Source organism: Stomoxys calcitrans, chromosome 3 (genome assembly GCF_963082655.1).
Source record: "Stomoxys calcitrans chromosome 3, idStoCalc2.1, whole genome shotgun sequence".
Lineage (NCBI taxonomy): Eukaryota > Metazoa > Arthropoda > Insecta > Diptera > Muscidae > Stomoxys > Stomoxys calcitrans.
Genome location: NC_081554.1, coordinates 16,900,919 through 16,926,960, shown reverse-complemented (window position 1 = coordinate 16,926,960; position 26,042 = coordinate 16,900,919). Strand labels below are relative to the sequence as shown.

At 38.1% G+C, this 26,042-nt stretch overlaps 2 protein-coding genes across 2 annotated transcripts in view; both read left to right on the top strand.

The window, feature by feature from the left end:
* The window catches only part of LOC106087237 (protein peste), a 45,094-nt gene extending 31,455 nt beyond the window's left edge, over window positions 1–13,639 (top strand). The window contains exons 2-7 of the mRNA XM_013252207.2: window positions 3,852–4,030; window positions 5,463–5,768; window positions 5,829–6,047; window positions 6,115–6,418; window positions 10,957–11,233; window positions 12,458–13,639. Coding sequence (XP_013107661.2) covers window positions 3,884–4,030; window positions 5,463–5,768; window positions 5,829–6,047; window positions 6,115–6,418; window positions 10,957–11,233; window positions 12,458–12,899 — 1,695 coding nt within the window. The 5' untranslated portion in view covers window positions 3,852–3,883 and the 3' untranslated portion in view covers window positions 12,900–13,639. The remainder of the gene's footprint in view (window positions 1–3,851; window positions 4,031–5,462; window positions 5,769–5,828; window positions 6,048–6,114; window positions 6,419–10,956; window positions 11,234–12,457) is intronic.
* Window positions 13,640–15,091: 1,452 nt separating this feature from the next.
* LOC106087224 (uncharacterized) lies at window positions 15,092–24,689 on the top strand. The gene is made up of 3 exons (XM_013252198.2): window positions 15,092–15,225; window positions 15,280–16,487; window positions 24,472–24,689. Exons 1-3 carry the CDS (start codon window positions 15,210–15,212, stop codon window positions 24,574–24,576), a joined length of 1,329 nt encoding a protein of 442 aa, XP_013107652.2. The 5' UTR covers window positions 15,092–15,209; the 3' UTR covers window positions 24,577–24,689.
* Window positions 24,690–26,042: the final 1,353 nt, after the last annotated feature.

The window sequence follows — 26,042 nt, the reverse complement described above, 5'->3', positions numbered from 1 at the left end:
CCTTAATTGTTTTCCATACCACTTCCCCAAGTTGGTTCATGTCTGGTATTCTGTCCCGACCTGAGTAATTTTAGAATGTAGTACAAATTTATTATTTTAATTAGAAAACATTTTATCGTTCAAAAAGTTTGAATTCGACTTCAATTAGAAAGTATGGTCTGTTGCATAAAATCGTATTTTCCCCTCTATTATTCATCTGTAATAATCTGTTTGAAATTTTATTTAACAATTATTTGTAAGGTTGTTGTATTAAAATATTGGAGTTACTTAACACTTTGTGATCTTAAAATATATGACAAAGCATTTCTGTTTCAGTGGAAATAATTTATAATTGCTTTTAAATATGATTGCTAAACGAAAAAAGGCAAATGTTGACGAAAATGATATAATATATTGTCATTGTTTGTTTGTTGGAATTTCCAGTAAAATGGAACATAGTGTTAGATATCTTGGGAGATTGTTTTACTATATTAACGGTTAGCTTACATTCTAACCACATTTAATCTATGATACTAACCCTATCAAGAGCATATCCCTTTACTTTTTGAGATTTTCCCGCTAGCTTAAATATCTTGGGACCATTATGAAATCTTTGTAACATGTTGAAGTCACTGAAGATATGTTATATCGTTTTCCTGATATTGCAATGATTGACTGATTGATCACTGGATATTGGGTTTCTTTATCTCATGGGCCATATTATTTGTGAAGGCTTCAAGGTTCGTACGTTGGTATGTTGTACTTATACCGAAAACGCCCCTATGATATAAATACCACATTAACTACGTTCGACAACCCTGTCTATTAGCTGTACTTTTCTCAATGCTTATGTTTTTGTGTAATGGCAGATTTTTTGTCTACACAAATTACACTACTCCTATGCTTACATACTGTGCATGTGTTGAAGGTTGTATTGATGGCTTCGAATGCTAAACAACGGCAACGGCTCATGCTGTGGCTCCGTGTGTCCAGATTCGAAACCCGTCTGGGATCTGCCGAATTTTTTCATTTCCAATTTTTTTTTGCCTGATAGAGCGAAGATAATTAAATTTAGTTTGTTTCTCTTTCGAGATGAGTTCAATGATTGGAGATTCTTCTTTGCAAATGGGAAAAGAAAGTCAGAGACTATTGTTTAACAAAAAATTTTGAAATACACTAATTAAAATTGTTATTTAAGGTCATAAACAGTATGTACCTGTTTCTACAAAAGGTAATGGTATTGTGTTTCACATACATGTTATCCTAATATGAGAGTCAATAAGACGCAAACATATATGTACGCATACACCACTGAATGCAACAACAAAATTTTTTGCTTCTCATTCGTGCATCCCTGATGTAAGTCAAGAAAACATATGGCTAAACAATATTAAATTTTCAAAAAAACAAACTCTGGAAAGTGTAAAATATACATATGTATAAGTTCAATAATTTTGAAATAAAATAAATTTAAAGTGGAAATGGTAGGAGGGGCAATTGTATTGCGAAACGCAGTCGAAAATGGAGAGCTTTGTAGAAATTAAATAAGGCACTTATGTATATTAATCTTACCCTTTTGTTTTGGAATTGGCAAAAGTATTACTTCCAAACTACATCCCTTCATGTGGATCAATTCTTCGAGATATTATACGCGAAATACTGATGTTGGTACCCATTACAATTTAATTCCATATTTTAATTTCTTCATTATTCACTTAACATAATTGACAATTGTATGAGGCATAGATGAAGGAAATAGTTATGTATAATGTTCCTTTATTAACTTTAATTTGAAGCCACATTTTCAAAAGATTGTTATTGGCCGCAGTAAGACAAAAGGCAATCAGGGTTGAAAAAATTGTATGGAGACAGTATTCACGCAACAATATATATAAACTCAGACTGCTGAGTATTCAGATTCATATAGTTATCCTTTGTTGTGCCATAAAGATCCTCTCCTATTGTAAAAATCATTACAATTTTCTTTTTAATAAAATGACAAAATATTTTAATGCAACACATTTAATTTTTCATTCTCAATTAATCGACTGGAGTAAAACAATTGTTTTTTTTTATGCGAAAATATCAATAATATTCTTAAACTAGCCGAACCGGGCCCGCTCCGTTGCGCCTTCTTTAACTCTCTAATGCCTTTTTAGGGTGGGGACACTTTGTCCTGAATGTAGATATCGAATTCGTGCCACTGTAGCCCAAGTCCGCCTATGCCGTTCGGAATTGACTATTAAAAAAAAGGTCCCTTATTATTGCATTTAAACTTGCATTTAAACGGAAAGCACTCATTAATGTGTGAGAAAATTTTACTCTACTCCAAAATGGTCTTTTAAATTCCATATTACAACTTTGGTAAATATTTCCTGTTTACGGAGTATTTTGGGGGTGGGGTGGCCACCCAGATACTTGGCCCTAAAAGTAAATATAAGCTTCGTGCTCCACTTTCAAATACATTTTATATGAGCCCCATATTGACATGATCGGTAAATAAGTTCTGTTTGAGGGTGGGGTGGAACCCAGGGTCTTCGTCCCAAATATGAGTATCAATTTCGTACTCTACTCCCATATTGCAATGGTTGGTAAATACGTCCGATAAGAAGGTATTTTGGGGTGGGGCGACCCCCAAACACATGGCTCTCCAATTAATTATCAAATTATTATTTTTTCTCTCAAGAACCTTTCGTTTGAGCCCTATGTTGTCGTGATTGGTCTATATATCCATTTGACGGGTTTTGGGTGGCCCCCGATCCCAACAATAGAAACCATGTTTTGTTTTAGGTGACAGTAAGAGTGCAAAAAAAACTTGGAACGAATCGCATTACCAATCTCCCAGATCTGTTTTTTTTTGAAAATTAGGGTAATGAGAAATGCTTTTTAGGGGAGAATGGCATCTTAGACATTTCGACTCAAATATCGATATTAAATTTGTGATTCACTCCCAAATCCCTTTTTTTTGAGCCCTATATTGCCATGGTCGGTAAAGGTGAATCGTTTAGAGGGCGTTTTGGGGGTGGGACGCCCAAATGAAGCTCAGTTGAGGGAGTGATTTATTTCTTATCCCCAAACAGACCAACCTACACAATCTGTGAAAAATTTAGGAAAGTCGGTTAAGCCGTTTTTGAGTTTACGGAACAAACAAAGAAACCAGAACCCATTTAGTCATAATTGGTTAATATGCCCCTTTGGGGCGTATTCGGGGGGTTTGTGTGACCCCCAATGCTTCAATCTGATTTTGTATTCCAGATTTGTAATCTACTCCCGAATACCTTTCATTTGATATAAACGTTTAATTAGTCTGCTTGGAGGAGTTTTGGGGTTAGGGCGACTTCCTGCGTATTTGGACCCAATTTTTAATACCGTATTGTATTCTACTCTACAATACCTTTCATTTGATACCCATATTGTCATTATCGCTCCACTTTTGATATTGGTCGGTGTTTTTGGGGTATCGGGGGAGGGTTCGCACTCTTTTGATATCAAAAAACTATAAATCCTGTTCCTCTCTCCTGCCCATATCCGCAATCTACACCCGAATACCTTTTCTTTAAGTCCCATATTGTCATGATCGCCCAGTAAACCTGTTTTAAGGGGTTTGGGGCGGCCCCCTAGTTACTTGAACCCAATTTTTGATATGAAATTGGTACTCTGCTCCTGAATACTTTTCGTTTGAGCCTCATGTTATTCCGATTGGTACACTTCAATTTTTGGGTATAGCAAATGTTTCCTTCCAGACCAATATGATTCTCTAGGCCATTCTTTTTAAAAGTGGGTAGTGAAGCAAACCTGGGGTATAACTGTTTTTTTTTTTCTATAAATTATATATTTTTTAAGTAATTTTATTTTTTTTTACTATTTTTCAGGCTACTCCTCTGACTTTATCTACCTCATCAAAATGCCACAGAAATCAAGAGATCTTCGTATTTGGAGTTCTGCAAGCCGCAGAGCTCTTTTCATAGGTATTTTAGGCTTCATTCTCGGCATTTGCGGTATTTTATGTGGCATGTTTTGGGAGCAGATATTCAATGCTTTACTAAATAAGGTAAGTAGTATGGTGTACACTCGATTAATCGTTATTCGATTAATCTATTATTCCTTCGAAATAATCAAACAATTGAAAATGATATATTTACAAATAAAGTCGTTACTGCCAACAACATGCCTGTCAGCATGTTTTCCGATCAGATAGTGACCTGTCATGACGGACACAATCACTGAGCAGCTGTCTAATCTAGACTGTGGCCTAATCTAAACTTGAAGAGGTCTACCGCTTCAAGTCTAGATTAGGGCTCATAATTTTGGAATGTTCACAACCCACCCTTTGTGACCATCTGTGATACCTTTGCCTTTGGGCCTGATCCTGAAAACTTAGCTTACATGTCGCTAGAGGCATGCCCACAAATTGCAATTCCCTTGGAATGTGTAAGGTAGTTCCTAATCTCGCAAGCTCGTCTGCTCTACAATTCCCTGGGATATCTCTCTGCCCCGGCACCCAGAAGAGGTGTATTTTGAACTGTTCAGCTATCTCGTTGAGAGATATGCGACAGTCGGTTCGGTTTTTGAATTCAGAAATACGTTCTCCAGGGATTTGATGCCTATCTGTCTAAGAAGATATTTATGCCAATCGTCGTTATAATATTATATCTTAACCATTCCACCACATCTTTAATTGCAAGTATCTCCGCTTGATACACACTACAGTTGTCAGGTAACCTTTTCGATATGACCAGGTCTAGTTTTTCAGAGTACACCCCAAAGCCCACCTGGTCGTCTAGTTTGGCACCATCCGTATAGAAGTCACAATAGGCCACCGTAGCGCAGAGGTTAGCATGTCCGCCTATTAGGCTGAACGCCTGAGTTTATTCGAACGCCTGGGTTCATTCGAACGTCTGGGTTCATTCGAACGCGTGGGTTCATTCTATTTTGGGAGATCGGTCTATATAGCAGCTATATCCAAATATGGTCCGATCTGGACGATATTCAACAAACATGTGTGGATGTCTATCAAATCACACTGTTTCGGTATGACCGGTATATATGACAGATTTATCCAAATATAGTCCGATCTGAACCGCACTTCACAGAAATTAATAGGGGTCTACCAGAACTCACTGTGCCAAATTTCATCCAAATCGGATGAAAAATTACCAATTTATTGCCTCAAGACTTTAGGTCTGGAGATCTGTCTATATAGCGGCTATATAAAACTAAAATCCGACTTAATGAGATCAGAAGAATAAGAAATCATCAAAAATTGTTTGGAAATTTTTTTTATACCCAAATATCTGCAAAATTATAAGTACCCAAATAAATGCCCAAAAAAGGTATTTATTGGGTATTTACCCGTTAGAAACCCATATTTAACCATTAACTAAATCCAAAAAAGTCCATAGATTTTGAAAGTTACTTTTCTCTCATGTAATGGATTGTTCCGTTATATTTCAATACTAACTGCAAATAACATCTACTTTCAGCAAATGATCCTTCGACCAAATTCAGTAGTTTATGACAGATGGAAAAATCCACCGGTAGAATTAAATCTAGACATATATTTATACAATTGGACAAATTCCGAAGATTTTGGAAATTCTTCTACAAAACCTATACTGGAACAGTGTGGTCCTTATCGTTTTGTGGAGAAACCGGACAAAGTTGATATTGATTGGCACGACAAGAATGCCTCGGTAACATATCGCAGAAAAAGTTATTACTACTTTGATGCTGCTGGCAGCAATGGAAGTTTAGATGATGAGATTATAACACTCAATGCGGTGGCATTGGTAAGTTTAGGATCTGGGCCTTTTGTTTGCATATACATAATTAAATGTTTCATTTTGTAGTCGGCTGGTGCTAAAACCAAATATTGGGATGTCATGAACACACGATTGGTTAATATGGGGCTTACTATGTATCAGCAGGAGATGACGGTAACAAAAACTGTCGATGAGTTGTTATTTACAGGCTATAGTGATGATATGATAACGACAGCTCGTACCATGACAAGCATATTTGGTAAGAAGGTGGAGGTGCCTTTCGATAAATTTGGTTGGTTTTATACGGTAAGAATAGGTTTTATTCTTCCAAATGGTTGGCAATTGTTATGATACACTTTATGTTAATTTTTAGCGCAACGGCAGTGCCGATTTAACGGGCGTTTTTAACGTTTACACTGGTGCTGATGATATTTCCCGTTTAGGTCAAATGCATACCTGGAATTATAAATCACATAGCGGCTTCTTTGACTCTCACTGTGGTATGACAAATGGCTCGGCTGGAGAATTTTATCCACCCAATTTGACACCCGACAGCATTGTGGGTTTATTCACACCTGATATGTGTCGCACGGTACCTTTGGATTATACAGAGACTATGGAAATCGAAGGGATTAAAGGTTACAAATATGCTGGCGGTCCAAGATCGGTAGACAATGGTAAGTTTTTTAATTTTTATAAGAGTTGTTGTCGATAAATCATTGTGCGGGTATTATCGATAATAACCGCTATGTTAACTATAAATCTGGCAACACTGTTTGTTATGGTTATAAGGAGCCAAGGCGTATTTAATAAGGTGGCCGTATCGGCGAATTGGTACAACAAAGCATCTTTTTTGGGAACTTAATATGTCAAAATTTGTAAGCAAGGCGAATAAAATTCTATTCGCAAAATTTGTTTCGACCAATCAGAGCAAGAAGTTTATTTATTTTTGAGTGTCAAGCTAGAAAAAAACAAACTTACAATTGTACAAAACTCCCATTAGCTCCAAAGGCACAAAACCGTCAAGAAGGCGTCGTTTTCACAAGGTTATTATAGCGGTAGATAGCTTACAAGTGAAGCTGATGTAGAAAACTGCAGAATTATTATCATAGGGCAAAGGGCTCAAAAAGGAAGATATTGACTTTTTGAAGCTCTTGGATATTCGTGGAATTTTCAGGTCATTTGAAGAGGACAGTTAAAATATGTTGGCTATGAGGATGACGTTGTCATTATGGCATGTGGCCGTGTGGCAAGATTGACAAATGGGCCTGATGTATCCTCCGAAAGATAAAGTTTGTGCTATTCACCAATATGAGATAATTTGGTGTGTTCATGGGATCTCTCCTAGATGGGATGAAGCTACCGCACTTATTGCAATGTCAGGACTTTGATGTCGCGCTGGACATATGACGGACATACATTTGATTTGTGGGGATGAGGATGAGCTGTAAACGATTGAGCACCTATCGTGGCATTGCCCAGAAATTGCGAGGGCAGGTGCAGGACTATGGCTAAACGAACACATTTTTTAGGTCTAAATTATATTTAGGCACTTAGTCCTTTCGCCTTTCTTGACAACTATAGCCTTAAATGGCAGATTAGAGAAAACTCTTCAGTCCGCCTGGTCGCCGTTTTGTCATGCATGTTGGCTTCTTATTCTAATGTCTGACATTGTTTTGACGTAAATTATACCTGGGTTCTTCTGCGCATTTTCAATCTTTTTTGGGGCGACACAAGGGACCTAAGTTCCCTGAAATTTATAGCGATTAAGGTTGTTATACGCGTGCCATCATATAATCTAAGTTAAAGAATCATAACAGCAGTAAACACAAAAATCTATTTAAAAAATATATATTTTGAAGCTTATATTTTTGTAAGGCGAATTCAAAAATGAGTTGACATATCAAGTTCTATCAGCTGGGTTGATGCGCCACCTGATAAGGAGCCTTATGACCAAGCGTATGATAATAATCTGCGACGAAAAAGGTATTCTTCAAAATTTTAACGAAAATGTTAAGACTGAAACGTTCTCCCGAGTAAAGTAAAATTTTCCCAAGTGCAGCAAACTTTAACTTATTAAACGCTGATACTTTGTGCTCATTTTTCCTTGGCTTCACTAAATCAGAATATTTCATTCACCTGCCCCACAAATGAACCTTTAAATCAATATTGAGGTAAATGAATCTTCCATATGCTCCAATGCAGACAAAGAAAAAGTAATACCAAATCATCATGATTTATGAAGCTGTAACGATTAATTCCACCATCATTGATAACGCTGGTCATAGACCTACCTTATTTTCATCCCAAAATCAATTTTGCTGTAAAAAGGCAAAATCATTATCATATATTGTCTATTGACTTCTATGTGTCAATATAAATAGACATTGGGCTGTGAATAATTTCAAATTGATAGAATAGAATTTGAAGGATGATTTAAATAGGCCAATGGTTTCTCTTGAAGTGAGTGTCATCAGTTAGATGATGATGATCATTTAAAAAAATATTTTGGTTACGTTTCTTATTTGTGGTGGGATTTTAAATGGAAGATAAGTTAAAGTTTATTATAAATAAAAATAAAACCTTAAATCCAATGTTAGTAGTTATTAACTGTTATCCAGAACTCCGATCGAGCATAATGCTGCTACATCCTGTTTTATAAAAATCTGTCTAGGTTTCGGCGTGATGTCTGTTTGTTTTGTTCTTACATTCCAGACATCTACTCTGTAGAGTATGATATGCTAATTATCCTTGGGACTGCTCAGATTGATATGCTCTCCTGGATGTGCAGATCTTTTGTTTGTTTAAAATTTACAATTAACATGTCTTTCTGTTGGCCTTGCGAAACCCATTTGGTGAATTGGGTTGATACAATGCTGAAGAGTCAGATTATCAACGCATCACTTGCGCATGTCTCGATTAGGAAGATTGTGACTAGAGGAACTCCGCAATGTGCTTTTTGGTTATCAATGGGACTCTGTGGTATATTAATAATAATAAAGGGGCTAGGCATAAACCCAAGAAAGACTGAGCTGATGCTTTTCACAGGGTAGTTTCAAGTTCCAGTCCCGGATGTTATGGAGCTGCAGCTCTCTCCGGAGGTCAAGTACCTGGCGTAATTTTAGACCAGAGAAAAAAGGAACGCCGAAGAAATGGTGAAAGGAAGGCTGAATGTGATCCACTCCAATCGCAGGGTAGTTCTATAGGACCAGTCCCGGATGTGGTGGAGTTGCAGCTCTCTCCGGCGGCCAAGTACTAATGCCCATGAACATTCCCTTAAGAAACAGGGGGAAAATTCTCACATATCAATGAGTGCAGTCCGATTCAAGTTAAGCTCAATGATAAGGGACCTTTTATAGCCGAGTCCAGAAGGCGTGCCGCAGTGCGACACCTCTTTTGCGGAGAAGTTTTTACATGGCATAGTACCTCACGAATGTCGTCAGCATTAGGAGGGGATAACCACCGCTGAAAATTTTATGATGGTCTCGCCAGGATTTGAACCCAGGGGTTCAGCGTCATAGGGGGATATGCTATCCTCTGCGCGGCCTCCGGAGGCCAAGTACCTGGCGTAATTCTAGACCAGAGAGAAAAGAACGTCGAGGAAATGCTAAAGGAAAACTGAATGCGTTCCACTCCAGTCGCAGCTCGATAGGTAGGAGTTGGGGTCTTAGGCCAGAGACGGTACACTGGATATTTCCGGAAGTTCTTCGGCCGATTCTAACCTAGGGATGCATATTGTGTCATCAGCCTCAGGACAATAGTGCTATGATCGAGAAGGTTCAGGGTGACGCGGTGGTGCTGATCTCTGGGGCAAGGGAAAGCTCCCTGGGAGAGGCACTAAATGTTATTCTCGATCTTTGGCCTTTGCACCTGTATGTTGGATGTGTCGAGACGATGGTTCCCTAAAATTGAGGGAGACAGGTACATGACAGGAGGCTACCGTAGCGCAGAGGTTAGCATGTCCGAATGCCTGGGTTCGAATTCTGGCGAGACCATAAGAAAAATATTTTCAACGGTGGTTTTCCCCTCCTAATGCTGTCAACATTTGTGAGGTATGCGAGAAGTTTGTCCCTGTTCCTTAGTGGAATGTTCATGGGCAAAATTTGCAATTTGCATTTCCAGGTACATGATACTCCATAAACTTTGGGCTATCTTCTGTTTTGCCGTGGGCTGGAGATGCTGCATGCGTCACTAGGGATGATTTACCGCATTATTTTCCTTGTTAATGGGGTTGGACGTAGTTTCATGGAAAGGGATCTCTGGACTCGGGGCACAACGTCCCAGGCAGCCTGATCGATGTGTCACGATATATGGCCATAGCATTGGGCTACGTTGGGTTATGACTGGTTGAAAGTTACAAGAAATTCTTGAAACCATGGGATTGCGGTCAGGCTCTGCCTAGTCTCAGGCCCCCAAGAGGTGGCGTGGAACTATGCGCCGTCAAGCTGGCCAGGAATGGATCTTTAACAAGTGCGGATCTTGCTAAGGAAGCAGTGAACCCTCTCCTGTATGAGATTTTTGGTAGGGTGGGATCTTTCTTCGATATCTGAAAGATTGAGACTTAAGCTTATCCTATGATTTGCAGGCTCTGTGGCCGAATATTTCGAGAAACCCCACATCGCTGAGAATAAATGACTTCGGACTGCTGATAGGAGTCCTGACTGGTCATTGCAGCGTTAGGTCCTTGGCGTCACGTTAATTTAAGGGAGAAGCTGACTTATGCAGGTTATGTGATCACGAGAAAAAGTTTAAGATGGTCGAACACTATTTGTGCTACTGACGGGCAATTGCAGGCAAATTGGCTATTACAGATCCTGGGTTTTCTCCATGCACTATGACTTTTTGTCACTCTGGAGTTTTGTGGAGGCTTGATTTTCTTCGTTTCGGCTACAATTTTCATGGTTTCCCACTTTTTTCCTTACATTTTTGTCTTGTAAAATGGTTTGGGTGTTTTTGTCTTGCAGCTTACCTGGGGTGTATCTCTCTTGCCGTTTCCCCATCTTCTTTTTAACTTCTAACTTCTTCTAGGGCAAACACAAAAAGCTTAAGATCTGCAAGTTAAGCGGCTATCAACCGAGGTTGCTAATTGCGATCCCTCCGACCTAACCTAACATACAGTTAGCGAAAAGAGTGGCAGCTAATTTGACAGAAAATACTTAGTAATAGATTTATCATTATGTAAGCTGTTATCACATTTTTAATCTTTATATTTCAGGTACCTTGTATCCAGAGAATTCCTGTTTTTGTGGTGGTGAATGTACTCCCTCTGGTGTTATGAATGTCTCATCCTGTCGTTTCGGTACACCAGTATTCATGTCATTCCCACATTTTTATCAGGCCGATCCGTCATACGTCGATCAAGTTGAAGGATTGAATCCCAATAAAAAGCATCATGAGTTCTACATGGTATTGGAACCAAGAACGGGAATTGCTTTGGAAGTAGTCGCTCGATTTCAAGTTAACATGTTGATAGAGCCTCTGAAAGGAGTCAGGTAAAAGAATTTAAATAAAAAGAACTTGGAACACATGTTGTTTTTCGCAAATGGAAAGGCCCTATTAAACATGTTAATTGTCCATGACATAATTACCAGGTAGTTTAAACAGCTGAGTACGTAAACAGCTGAGTACAATTTTTTCTCGCGAAGTGCACTATCTGTCATCGAGTTTTCGTTGTGTGTGTGTATTATAGTTAAGAACCATATAACACACATATAATGAAAAATGGCGCGAACTAATAACATACACAAAATTTTCCAATATTTTATATTTGGGAGCCTTTAAATTTCTGCTGGAGTTTTTTCCTATCACCAATTTACAGCTTCGAACAGATGTTTTGTGGGACCAACCGCTTTACTTAAATAACGAAAGAGAGTAATGGTTGTTCATTCAGTCTTCAAAATGTTTGCTGGAAAGTACCCAAACACTCTTATTGATGACAAGATAGCCTATTCTGTGGATTTCTACCAGATGTTTTTTGATTGTTTTAGAAATAAGACAACCTGATTATTGAGCCATGGTACAATTAAGAGGTAGGGTCATTAGCACAAAAACAAAACTCTAGCCCCAAAAACCAACCTTGAGTGGGAAATGCCGTAAATTGAAATATCAACGTGGTTTTAGAAATAAACTTTATTTTACAACTTATTTTCTTCAAATGTGATTTATTTTAGTATTTTCATCATTAGAACATTGTTGTGTGGCTTATGTGTGGAAAATCGGATCAAATAGAACATCCCCTCGAGATTAAAAAAAAATCACAGCTGTTATCAAGCCTTTTTTTTTTTTTTTTTTGGACTTTAATTGAAATGGCAGAGTACGACTCTATATGCCAGGTTGTACTTCCGAAGTTGGTGTCCCCACCAACTGTATATAAAAACACGTGTAATAAAATTACAGAATTAAAAACAATGTACAGTTATAACTGTACTGAGTATAACGATGACTATGCACCGAATCCCGAAGCGTCCACTTCAGACGAATTCTAAATGCAAAGTGATCAAGCCTTTGAAATTAAGATTTACCAAAAAATCAAAACAAATAAAAAATTGTGCTCAGCTGTTCGCATGATCTCACCTTATAAGTACATCCTGTTATTGAGCCATAGGTATCAATATCATTAGTGACTATTTCTGCCAAAACTAACTCTGACTTTTATTAAAAAAAATATTTTTATGAGAACTTAAATACTAAAGACATTTTCATTTATCTTCTTTCAGTCTTTACGAAGATGTGCCACGTACTTTCCTTCCCTTGATTTGGTTCGAACAAAAAGTTCGTATTACTCCAGAAATTGCCACCGAATTGAAGTTGATTCCTCGCGTACTACTGGGCGGACAAATATTTGCCGGTATCCTTTTTGCACTGGGGCTTTTAATGATGGGCTGGTATCCCATGCAACAGTTGTGTTCAAATAGCAGCCGTAATAAGTCAAGTAAAATTCATGGTACTGAAAATGGTAAATTGGGCCAAGCCTCACCATGTGAGTTGAAGCCTTTAAATCATACACCTACAAAATCGCCTTCCATTCCAAAGAAGCGAAATTCAGACAGCACACCTGACCAGTCACCGCTATTGAAAAAAACTGCCAAAGATGAGGCAACGACTGAGAAATCTAATCCAATGAGCAGCATTTCAAATGGCAAAAGTAGCCAGAATTAAACCAAATCACTAGCCATTACACCATATCCTTCCAATAGGAATGCCTATGAGTATACATTAATTGACAGTGTTGTGAATGAGAATAGTTTATGACGACAGTAGTAAAATAAGAACATCATTATGGGCTGTTTACTTTCGAAGAAGCATGCCAAAACGAGCATATATCAGTTACATTTATGAATACATATATCAAAACTTTATCAGATAATTCATAAGTGTAAGCAGTCCGTAAGTTCTAAAGAACAAATGTCAAATACATTTCTAATACATCGCTCACATGTAGCGATAATTCGATTCGTCGTTAATCTCTTTAGAGTATATTTAGGGTTGCCAGGTGGACCTTTGTTAAACTCTAGCAGCTTTTTTAGTTTCATCAATACTCCCATGGCAAATGCAAATGTATCATAAGAGAATTCCCCAAACTATATATCACTGTTGATTTTTCTAAAAGTTTTATAGTGCATAAGGTTTTATATAATATATCTAGAGATAGTTTTTAGATTTTATTTCATAAACCGGACTAAAAGCTCTATTTCGTAAAATTTTTTTTTACTATTATCATTACCGTTATGATTTTTTTTATATATTAATGCAGTATTTTTACGTACATTGTATATGTATAATCTTCTGTCAAATATAATTATAGTTATGAAGAACAGTCTTTGCTGTAGAAAAATAAAGTCTTCATTTATTTTTAAAATTAAACTTAAAATTTTTATCGAACAAATGTGAATTATAAATATTAATTAAGAATGGAAAAATTTTTAGCTTCGCGACATCTTGCAAATTAAGCCCATATGTGATCTTTGGTAAATACATATTTTATATAGAATTCTCAATAAATATCAAACCATGAAATTATTAATTTAAATGTTGTTTTAACAAAGGGTTATGCCTTCATCTATTCTTTGATGGCTACGTTGTTGTAAAATATCCAGATCTCTGCAAAAGAGGGCGTGCTTAGTTGTAAATTGAAAGGGATTGGCTCATCATATAAACAGCTGACGTGTGGTCCTAGCAAACAAGCGAGATACACATCTATGGGAATTGAGGCAGTAGTATAGGCCGAATGGCAGTGAAGCAGAAACTACTCTGTTTTGACGTGAGAAGTTTACTTCTTCAGGTCTGAAGGAAGACAAAAATCAGGTGCCAGTCAAAGCGGAGTAATTGAATGGGACTCCCACCAATAAACTTGATGAATGCGAAGCTCTTTAGATCAACGCCGTCTGAGTTTAGGAAGTGGACGACAAGCGCGAATATAGTACTGTGGCAAAGTGAAACGATATGCAAGATGACAAAAATGTAATGGGGGGTTCCGAACCGTGAGAAGACGAGAGTTTTAGACGAGATCGGTAGTAAGAAGATCAGTATGGATTCCGGTATCATTCGACAAACAGTGTCAGTGTAGTGCAGATACAATATCAGAATTGAACCAACTAAGTGGAGTAGAGTGGGTATAGATAACGAATAAGGATTTTTTGAGCTCCACGGAATATTTTACATACATTTTCGGGCTTGCTTTTCGGTATGTAAAGCGTACATACCGGTAATATGTTGTCAGATTTCGTCTTTAAACATCTAGACACTCGTCCTAACATGTCTCAGTGGCGGCAGCTCTGGTGATTCTGTTGTCAGTGGTGTACGGTCCTATGATGCCACCAGCCCATAAACCGTAACAGACCAAAATCGACAATTCTGCTTATTTATGTATGTATCTATTGGGCCAAAAATGAGATTCGCCGATGAACACAATTTTAGCGCGAAGAGCTTTCTTAACTGAGCACGCATTTTGATAATTAAATTCAATAACTTGCAAGCGTTGTTCGTTTGTAAGATGATTCATGGTTAAATTACAGGCAAAACTGAAAATGTGTGACAGTGAAACAAAACACGAAACGTGCATGAGATATTTACACCAGTGTTGGCAAAAAAATCACTCTTTTAATATGTAAATAACACGCTTAATACGCTCAAAATAAAAATACTTTCATTAAAATACCTTGTATTAAGGGTCCACGCCATCAGCTGATTACAAACCATTCACTTGAAAATCTACCTTGATGTACTGTATCTTCCACATTTATGGAGCCAGTTATCGTTAATCGTATTTGGATTTGCTATCGAAAGGCTTACCCATTAATCAGGTTGATATTCACAGTTATTGATATCCTTCAATTAAATCCATTGAATGAATAATAAGAACAAGAACCAAAACAAACAATTTTCTTTATCGGTTTGGTTGCCCAAAGAAAGGTTTTTATAATTTTTTAAATAAGTTTGCAGCTTGTTGTCCTAAAAACTCAACTAGCTATGGTAACATCGAAAGGTAGGACCTGATTCTCGATTCCTTGAAAATAGTTAAAGTTTCTCTCTGTTCCAGAAATATCCCAAATGCAAAGGCCAGCCTATATATTAGATTTAAACGATGATTGTTTGGAAATGATACTACGACGCTTGGACATTATTCAACAATACCAGATATCCAAGCTCCACACAAGATTCAAGCAAATTGTAAAATCCCTTTGGCGTTGTAAACTCGACCATGTTAGTCTACACTCTGAGATGCTTGAGAATTTAGATGATTCCATGTTTGTGGCCTTTATGATGGAGATGGCCCCACATATGAAGAGACTGACTATGAGGCTCTGTGATATTAGATACCTACGACTTCTAAGCGATTTGGAATTCGTTCAGACGGAAAGTTTCTGTTGGATAGGCCTGACGGAGGGCTTGGACTCTGAAGAGTTGGAGGATGTCGAGGTCGTGCGGGAAAATCATTTTCTAGATGAAGATGTCAATATGCTTGTGCGAATATTTCCCAAGTTGACATCACTAAAGCTTAAGTCGTGTCAAATAACTGGGAAATATTTGGCCCATCTATTGCCTTTGAAGCACTTGTCTTTGGATACATGTCAGTGCCTAGAATCACAAAATTTCCAAGAAGTATTTCAAGAACTGAAATTAAGAAAATTGGACATAATGCAAGACTGCGACGAAATCAATTGCTGTGATCTGATTGAGCTAAAGAAGTGTCCCACCTTGGAGCATATCAAGATAGCCGATTATCATTTGTGCTTTGACACAGATATTGTTAATGACATTTTGCGTATGCCAAGGCTTAAAAAACTCTCAATTTATTCGAAAAATTTCGTTTTCGACGTTTTAGAGAGAATTTCCCGAACAAATCTCAAACAAATTGAAGCTTTCAAATTCAATGGAGTGCTGCCAGACTTTGAAAGGTTCTTTCGTGAATTAAATCACATGAACCATTTGAAGAAGTTGTTCTATGCCTGTCGAGGTTTTGACACCGAGGCTATACATGATCATATGTTGAGTGATATAAGTAGACAATTTACTGAATTGGAAGAGATTCATTTATGCTCATGTGATTTGGAAAGTGAACGTGGTGTTTTGAGTTTTGTCCAAAATTGTCGTGAATTGAGGCTGATCAATTTGTCTGGTTGCCTTCGTGGTATTACGGAATCTGTGGTATGGCGTTGCATCGAAATGATGAAGAAGCAGAAATGGCGAACCAGAGAATTGGAAATTTGGCTCAAGGATACTGAGATTGATAAAGGCATATTGCAGGTAGGTGGAAATATAATTTGTAGCCATAAGCATAGATAATAGGTAAGGAGATGAAAAACATACAACGACAAAGACAATTGTGCGAGCAATTGGCCCATGGCAAGGGGCTATTTCCTTAGTGTACGTATTTTGTACTTTTTACGATTCTCGTCGAGGGGAATTAGAAGTCAAATACCTGACGGAATCCCCTTAATTTGTCCTTCATAATTGTTATACCTGAGGTATGAAAAATGCGGTCATTCACATCATACTCTTTGATAACGTCATCACGTCAGATCTCCCGAATTGGACGAAGAGTTGAATTGTGAACTTCACGTGCCGCCTCTAGCAATACGTAGAGCTTAAAAACTCGTTGTTCTCTCCCCCTACTTTTAGCATCCACCTCTCTCAGCTCCCTTCACCCCTACTAGGGTGGTGATAATATCATACGCGGATGACTGCTCTATCCTGGATGACTGTTCCGTTCCCTGTTGCCGCAAAGTCGATGACGTTTATCTCCAAGAGCAGATATTTTTAGGAGTCGCAACCTAAAATTCTTTCCTAGGAGTCGCAACCTAAAATTCTTTCCTAGGAAATCATCAGTCACACGAAAGATTACTCAATGGATCATGAATCAAAGTCGAAAAACAAAAAATTCCGAAGGCATATCTCCTGAAGATCCTAGGGATGACCTTCGAGAGCCTCTTCTCATTCTTAGTACAAGCTACTGCAATCTTGAATAAGACTTGAAAAGAAACAAAGTTATCAAATCTTTGGCGGCCGAACTTGTGGTATGGACAAAGACGAAGACGATTGGCCGACCCGGATAACTATGACCACCATACAAGTTGGAACTCTGCGCACCGATTTTTGTTGGTGTTCATCGTTATCACGAGAAGCTTAGCTGGGAGCTACCGGTCACGTCCCCAAGTTGCGGATGGTGGAATGATCCATACGGAGTAACAGTAATTGGTGTCGTGGACAATCAGTGGTATTGAGTGGTGGTCCCAGTGAGAGACCGGACGGCAGTAGCTTTTGTTTAAATACTGAGTGCCTATAATGCTCGATACGTCAAGGCGAGTTATTGACGCCTTTAAATAACCAATGGATATGACGTTCAATTTGGCAATCCCATGGCAGCCGGTTTTACGTACCGGATTGGCCCGATGGGGTCTTTAATCGGCAAGGGCTGCCGCCTCAGTGTACTACACACTGCTATAACAACAACAACGTTCGGTTTGGAAGCCATCATAGCCCTGAGGTTAGCATGTCCGCATATTGCACTGAAAAATCCGGGCGAATCCTGGTGAGAACATCGAAAAATTTTCAGCGGTGGTTATCTCCTCCTAGTGCTGGCGACATTTTTATGGTAGCCATGTGAAAACTTTTCCCCAAAAGAGGTATCGCACTGCGGCACGCTGTTCGGACTCGGCTATAAAAAGGAGGCCACCTAACATTGAGCTTAGACTTGAATTTGGCAGCACTCATTGACATGTGAGAAGTTTGCCTTTGTTCCTTAATGGAATTTTCATGGGCAAATTTGCATGTGCATCACCTTCAGTGTACAACACACTGCTATTGCCGGCACGGGATTGCTGTGAAGAATGGGCTTGCAGGATATTCACCGGGATGCTGTAGCCATAGCGACTTCATCATACCAGACGAAAATATAATCCTTGGTGAACGCCCACAACCCATTGCAGATAACGAGTGAAACCACAGCTACTATGGCTCAATTATGATCCATACGGTGTAGCAAACTAAACTCATATCGCTCGAGGTTAGATGATGCAAATTTAAATGTGTCCATGAGCATTCGATTAAGGAACAGTGGGGATACTTCTCTCATACCAATGAGTGTTGCCGCGATTTGCACCCAGGCGTTCAGCGTCAAAGACAGACATGTCCGAGAAGTTCGAGCTACGGTGGACCAGTTTAGACGGCACCATCCCTGATATCTGCCCTGCATGCCAAACAGAACCCCCCTACAACAATCACCTATTTACATGTCCGGAAATACAAATTTATCTAATTACAAAATCACTATTAACTGCTCTAATTGAAGAGTCCAGATTCATGGAGCTAATCTGAGTCGGAATAAACTCAGAATAAATCAATTTGTATACTTGTAATTGTAATAGGAGGGTGTACATTTATTTGTATTTTTGGATTATTTGATTAAGAGTATATTTGAAAATTCAATTGAAATGATGAACCGAACAAGACCGCAAGAGGATGTCATTTATTCGATTAACTGTTTAACATGTCCAATAGACATATCTCATATATGTATGTATGTCGATTTGATTTGTAAATAGGGTGTATGGATCCGATTAAATATGGATCCGACTAAAATATTCTCATCCTTATTGAATGAAAATTTACCCGAGTAGGGCCCAGATGGTCAAAAAAATTCAAATTGCACAATTCATATATTTTAAGCCTTTTATACCTTCCCCCATAGGATGGGGGTATACTAATTTCGTCATTCCGTTTGTATCATCTCGAAATATTCGTCTAGGACCCCATAAAGTAAAAAATATTCTTGATCGTCGTGACATTTTATGTCGATATGGCTAGATCGACCGTCCGTCCGTCGAAAGCACGCTAACTTTGGAAAGACTAAAGCTAAGGACTTGAAATTTTGCACAAAAACTTCTTATCAGTGTAAGTCAGTTGGGATAGTAAATGGACCATATCGGTCCATGTTTTGATATACCTGCCACATAAACCGATTTGGAATCTTGACTTCTTAGACGTCTAGTGGGCGCAATTCTTATCCGATTTGGCATGAAGTGATTTGATTATGGCTTCCAACAACTGTTCTAAGTATGGTTTAAATCGGTAAATAAACTGATGTAGCTGCCATATAAACCTATGTTGGATCTTGACTTCTTGAGCCACTGGAGAGCGCTATTTTTATCCGATTTGGCTGAAATTGTGCATGAAGTGTATTGTTATGACTACCAAAATATGTGCTAAGTATGGTTCATAACGGTACGATGCGCCAGTGTGGTCTCGCCAACTTTGTGACACACAGTGGAATAATATTCAGATCTGTCAGAATGCCGCCCACTGAATTGCGACGGGCTGTCTCCTTAGCTCTTATGTGGACCACCTCCATCAGGAGACAAAGATCCTACCAGTGCGAAGACATAACTACATACAGAGACCATCCAAAACATCATCTTGTGGATGAAGCCTTAAGGTAGATCTACATGATTTCGAGCGTGAGGTTCAGCGCTACAAGAGAGAACGCCTAGATCAAGCGGCATATCAAGCAGGTCTAAACAACATTCATGCAGACTCGGTAGCAGATGCGATAATTGTCTACCGGGTGAATGTATTCCTTGGAGAACGACCGCCTCACATTGCATCTGAAGAAATCGACCTCCCCCGGCAAACCAGAGTAGTTCTGGCTCAATTACGTTCCGGCAGATGAAGCCGCCTCAACTCCTACAGAGCAAGGATTGACGCCGACGTGCAAGATGTATGTCCCGATTGTAACCAGGGACCGCACGATACATGTCACCTGTTTATCTGCCCGGCCAGACCCATTCGACTCAGATCCAGATCCCTGTGGACAACCCCATTTTAGTCGCAGAGTTCCTGAGTCTAGACACTCAACAGAATCAAGCAGACGAAAGAAAGAACACAATAAACTGCTACAACAACAACAACAGTATATAACCGGTATAAACCGATCTGGGATCTTGACTTCTAAAGCCCATAGAGGGCGAAATTTTTATCCGATTTAACTGAAAGTTGGTACAACGGCTTCTCCCATGGCCTTCAACATTCGTGTCCAATATGGTCTGAATCAATCTATAGCCTGATACAGCTCCCATATTAACCGATCTCCCGATTATGCTTCTCGAACCCCTACAAGGCGCATTTCTTATCCGAATGGACTGAAATATTACCCAATGACTTCTACTATGGGCTTCAACATTCAATTAATTTATGTTCCGTATCGGACTAGAACTTGATATAGCTCCGATAGCATAACAATTCTTATCCATTATTCTTTGTTTGCCTAAAACGAGATACCGCGCAAAAAACTCTCCAAATGCGATTCATGGTGGAGAGTATATATGATTCGGCCCGGCCGAACTTAGCACGCTCTTACTTGTTTAACATCCAGACGATTAATAGATTTACCGTCCTATATTATGTGTTTATTTGGAAATTTATAATTATTAATTGTTCGATAATTTGAAAGGTCATGAATAATCGATTAATCGGTTGTACAGCTAGAGCTACTTAAGTAGGCAATCAAAAAAAATTTGCATCCTATGAAAGGGGGGTTAAACACACCTTGTTTATGAATTTTTAGCGTGAAATTCCCTTGTGTGCGTCCATTCTCCGTCCGTTGAAGGCCTCCCATGCGCCATTATCGGTCAGCTACGATAAACTTGTTAGGTTATCTAACAACGTCAACAAGCTTAGTTGCTATTGTTTTTGTTTCAAGGGTAATAATTGGCAATAAATAGAGTAGATGAATTGTTTGGGGGGCGTCTAGTCGTTAGAATATCTTGGCTTTTATTTTTTTAATGCGATTTTAAGCCTGCTAATCACTTTAAGAACTTGTGTACCTAAAAAGTGAGATTGGCAATTGTTTTTAAACAGAATCGATTTGTAATGTGATCCCAATTTCGTGGCAGCCTTTTTAAACAGGTCCGCTTACACAATTTTCTTCATTCTTATAGCCCTGGAGCGACAGACCAAAGCCTCTGGTGCCACTTAGTGCATTAAAACTAGAGAGCGGAAATATATGAATTTTTTGTTTGTGGGGCGATTTTTACCAAAATTTTTATTTTGGCATAATTTGGTGTAAGAAAAGAAATTTTGAGTGCATGTCTGAAATATGCATTTTTTATGCAAAAAATATATGTAAAATGTACTAGCCGATATAGAGAAGTTAACAATTAGTTTTTTAAGTACTTTTCTGGATGCAAATGTGATCTTTAAACCCATTTTGCTCTTATTGTACCCTGAGGATCTACAACGCCAAAATTTGTGTCGATCTTCTGATTTACGATCTTAGGCCAAAATTTGTATTTAGGCATAATTTGGTGAAAGAAAACGAACTTTGAATGCATATCTGAAATATGAATTTTTTTATGCAAAATATGTGTAAAATGTACAAGCCAAAAAGAGAAATTCAGAATCTTAAATAAGTTAATGGTCAGTTTTTAAGTACTTTTCTGCATGCAAATGTGATATTTAGACACATTTTGCTCTAATTGTATCCTGAGGACCTACAACGTCCAAATTTGTACAGATCTTCCGATTAAGGTTCTTATGCTTATAAAAGCCACATTTATATCCGATTGCGATGAAATTTGGCATAACGTGTTGTGTTAAGGTCCTTGATATCAATGTCGAATATGGTTCAGATTGTTGTGTATCTTAATATAGCCACCATATAGACCGATCTCCTGATTTAGTTATTTATTTATTGAAATTCGATACATAGAAAGCCAATCATGGCATATTTTAAATGTATTGCAGAAATATTGTTCAGCTGGGCCGATCTTTGGATACCCACCAACTCGGGTATATATATGTAAACCACCTTTCGTCAAAATCCGGTGAAAAATGCATACCACCTTATGCCCCATAGCAGCTATATCGAAATAGGTTCCGATTTGGACCAAATACTAATAAGTACAAGTCATTGTTCAATTGTATATAACAACATATTGGTCTTTTCAGTAACTATATCTAAAAATAAACCGATCTGAACCATATACGACACGGATGTCGAAAAGCCCTACATAAATGCGCCTTTTATGGGCCCGAAGCCTTAAATCAAGAAATCGTTCTATATGACAGCTATATGTAAATCTTGATCGATCTAGGCTAAATTGCAGAAACTTAATTCACTGTCCCAAATTTCGGCGATATCGGACAATAATGCGCCTTTTATTGGCCGAAACCCTTAAATCGAGAGATCGGTCCAAATGGCAGCTATATTCAAATCTGAACCGATCTGTGCCTTAATGCAGAAGTATGTCGAGGGGCTTAACCCAACTCACTGTCCCAAATTTCGGCGACATCGGATAATAAATGTGGCTTTTATGGGCGTGAGATCCTAAATCGACTGATCGGTCTATATGGTAGCTATATCCAAATTTGGACCGATCTGGGCCAAATTGAAGAAAGATGTCGAAGGGCTTAATACAACTCACAGTCCCAAATTACAGCAAAATCGAATAATAAATGTGGCTTTATGGGCCTAAGACCTTAAATCGGCGGATCGGTCTATATTGCAGCTATATCCAAATCTGGACCGATCTGAGCCATAATGCAGAAGTATGTCGAGGGGCTTAACCTAACTCACTGTCCCAAATTTCGGCGACATCGGATAATAAATGTGGCTTTTATGGGCGTGAGATCCTAAATCGGCGGATCGGTCTATATGGTAGCTATATCCAAATCTGGACCGATCTGGCCCAAATTGAAGAAAGATGTCGAAGGGCTTAATACAACTCACAGTCCCAAATTACAGCAAAATCGAATAATAAATGTGGCTTTATGGGCCTAAGACCCTAAATCGGCGGATCGGTCTATATTGCAGCTATATCCAAATCTGGACCGATCGGGACCAAATTGAAGTAAAATGTCGAAGGCCCTAACACAACGCACTGTATCAAATTTCAGCAAAATCGGATAATAAATGTGGGTTTTATGGGCCTAAGACCTTAAATCGGCGAATCGGATTATGTGCAAGGTTTCAGCACAATGTCTGTGCGAAGTTTCAGCTCAATGTCTCTATTTTAACAGATTGTAGGGTGATTTCAACAGACAGACGGTCGGACGGACGGACGAACATGACTAAATCGTCTTAGATTTTAACGACGATCAAGAATATATATATACTTTATATGGTCGGAAATGGATATTTCGATGTGTTGCAAACGGAATGACAAAATGAATATACCCCCATCCTTCGGAGGTGGGTATAATAAGCAATATATGCAAAAATTGCTTAGAGTTTTAACGATGCTTCAAAAAATATACGCATTTGCATATGTTTCCGATGTCTATTTATAACTTAGTGCATTTGTTGGTAACACCCAAAAAGAAGAGAAATAAACCCATTGGTAAGTATACGGATCGACTAAGAATCACTTTCTGTTTCGATTGAGCTATGTCCGCTGGTATATCCGTTCGTCTGTCTGTATGTCCATGTTAATATGTATACGAAGTACAGGTCGCAATTTTCGTCTTAAAATTTAAGGCGAAACTTAATTGAAATTGGAAGAAATCGGTACAGATTTGAAAATAGCTCCCATATATATGTTCATCGGATTTGGACTTTTATTGCCATAATATCGTCGTTTGTTAACCGACTCTCACGAAAATTTTCACAAGGTATTCCTTTAAGACTCTCTCTGGTTAATCCCATGGCAGCCGTTTGTACGTATCGGATTGATCTGATGAATTCCTTCTTCGGAAAGGAATGCCGCCTCGGTTTACTACCCACTGCTACAACAATAAGTCTCTCTGGTAAATTTTATAGAAATCTGTTTTGATTTAGATATAGCTCCCATGTATATGTACCGATACAAACTAGGAACGAATTCTTTCTTACGACTTTTCTAATCACAAGTGAATTCGAAAGAAATCGCTTTTGATTTAGATATAACTCCCATATAAATGTAAGTATCTCCCCTCTTTAACTTTTAGGAGCTTTGCAAAGGCATTTATAAACCGGCCTCAAAGTTGTGCACAACGATTTCCTTTGTCATTCCTGCAATATGAATGGATTTTGGTCAAAATCCTACACATCAAATTAAAGGAAATTTTAATTTCGTTGTAGGGTATCAAACAGTCGGCTTTGTCCAACTTTAACCCATCCTTGCTGGTTCATCTTTCAGAATGCCATAATTGTTGGGCAAGATACTGGGCTCAACTGTCAATTTTAAGATTTCTTAAATTATTTTTTGTCGTTATATGTGCTGGTAAAATTTTTATTTATTTTCTTTCTTCTTTTCAGGATCCTCGTTACATGTATAGCAATCAATATCTCAAGCTAGATTTCAAACAATCTCTACAAGACTCAAATCCACCGGGAGTTCTTAAATTTACTTTTACCACATAAATTAATGTTTAGATAATATAATTAAATACCAAAAAAAAGCATTCACAATATTTTTATCATTATGATCACTATTATACATCACATAATAAAGCCATACAAAATCTATTATATTTATACAAAACAATCTTGTTTTGAAAATTATTTATTAACATTATCGAACAACGCTTTCGGATCTTGCAAAAGAAAGCATAAAAGAATTGGGTTATACATACCCTACGGAATATGGGATAGGTTCCAAACCTATGACGGGGTAGGTCCTCTGGTGATAGGGACAGGTCTCAGTTCTCGTCCCCTTACATGGAAAAAACCTATCACTTATAAGGGTTTGTCGTTCGAGGTGACGAACTGCCACCATTTTAACACCGTAGTATAGGTGCTGGGACAGTTCGAAAAGGATGAGCATACTTTGCAAGTATTTGTAAGGGACATAACATTAGCAAATATATTTAACGGTTAAGAAATTTTTAACAATAATTAAGCGACTTTTTAAAAAATTATTAAGAATCAAAGGTTATAACAATTGAAACTTTTCATTCCCTGTAGGATATGTCCTGTAACAGGTAACTAATTGTCCAGTTTGGGACCGGTATATGTGGGACAATTGACTACACATTTCCCGTGGGGTAGTTGTTGTTGTTCCAGCGGTAAATTTGCGGAGAAGGAGCAGTCCTTGGCCAGGGGTAACCCTGGATCGATCACTGACTGCAATATTTATTAGAGCTGACACAACGTCGATATTTTATTTTTTGTCTGAATATCGATTGATATTTTCCCTATCGATACTATCGGTAAAGTTAAATTTTTTGCAAAGTGGAAGTATCCTATAAGATACATTGCGCCTACAGAGGTCGCAATTTTCGTCCGACTGGGCTAAAATTTTTTACAATGATTTCTCCCGTAACTTGCAATTGACTTTATTAAATTGTTTTTTTGTTCGGTCTGTGCATTGTTATTGCTTCTATATAAATCGATCTCCTGATTTTTACTTATCATTTTCGTTTGAAATTTAGGTGATTCGCAATAGTATCGATACTATCTTTTTTATTAAAATTATCGAAAATATCGAATGTTGCGATTATCAATTGTTTGCCAGCTTTAATGTTAATCGTTATATATGGTAATACTTACAATATTTTAGGTTGACGGACTGCTTAGGGTCTTCCAAATGTTACCACGACTCTTGTTGTTGTAGCCATATTTCCATGTGGAGGTCCCGATCCTCGCCAAGCTCCTGTATGTGAGCAATGCAATAGTAACGATACTATCGATATTATTTATTAAAATTATCGAAAATATCAAATTTTGCGATTATCGATAGTTTGTCCGCTTTAATGTTAATCGTTATATATGGTAAGACCTACAAACTTTTAGGTTGACGGACTTCTTAGGGTCTTCCATTTTCATGTGGGGGTGGCGATCCTCATCAAGCTCCTGTATGTGAACAAGCTCGTTCCGGTCGAAAGGAC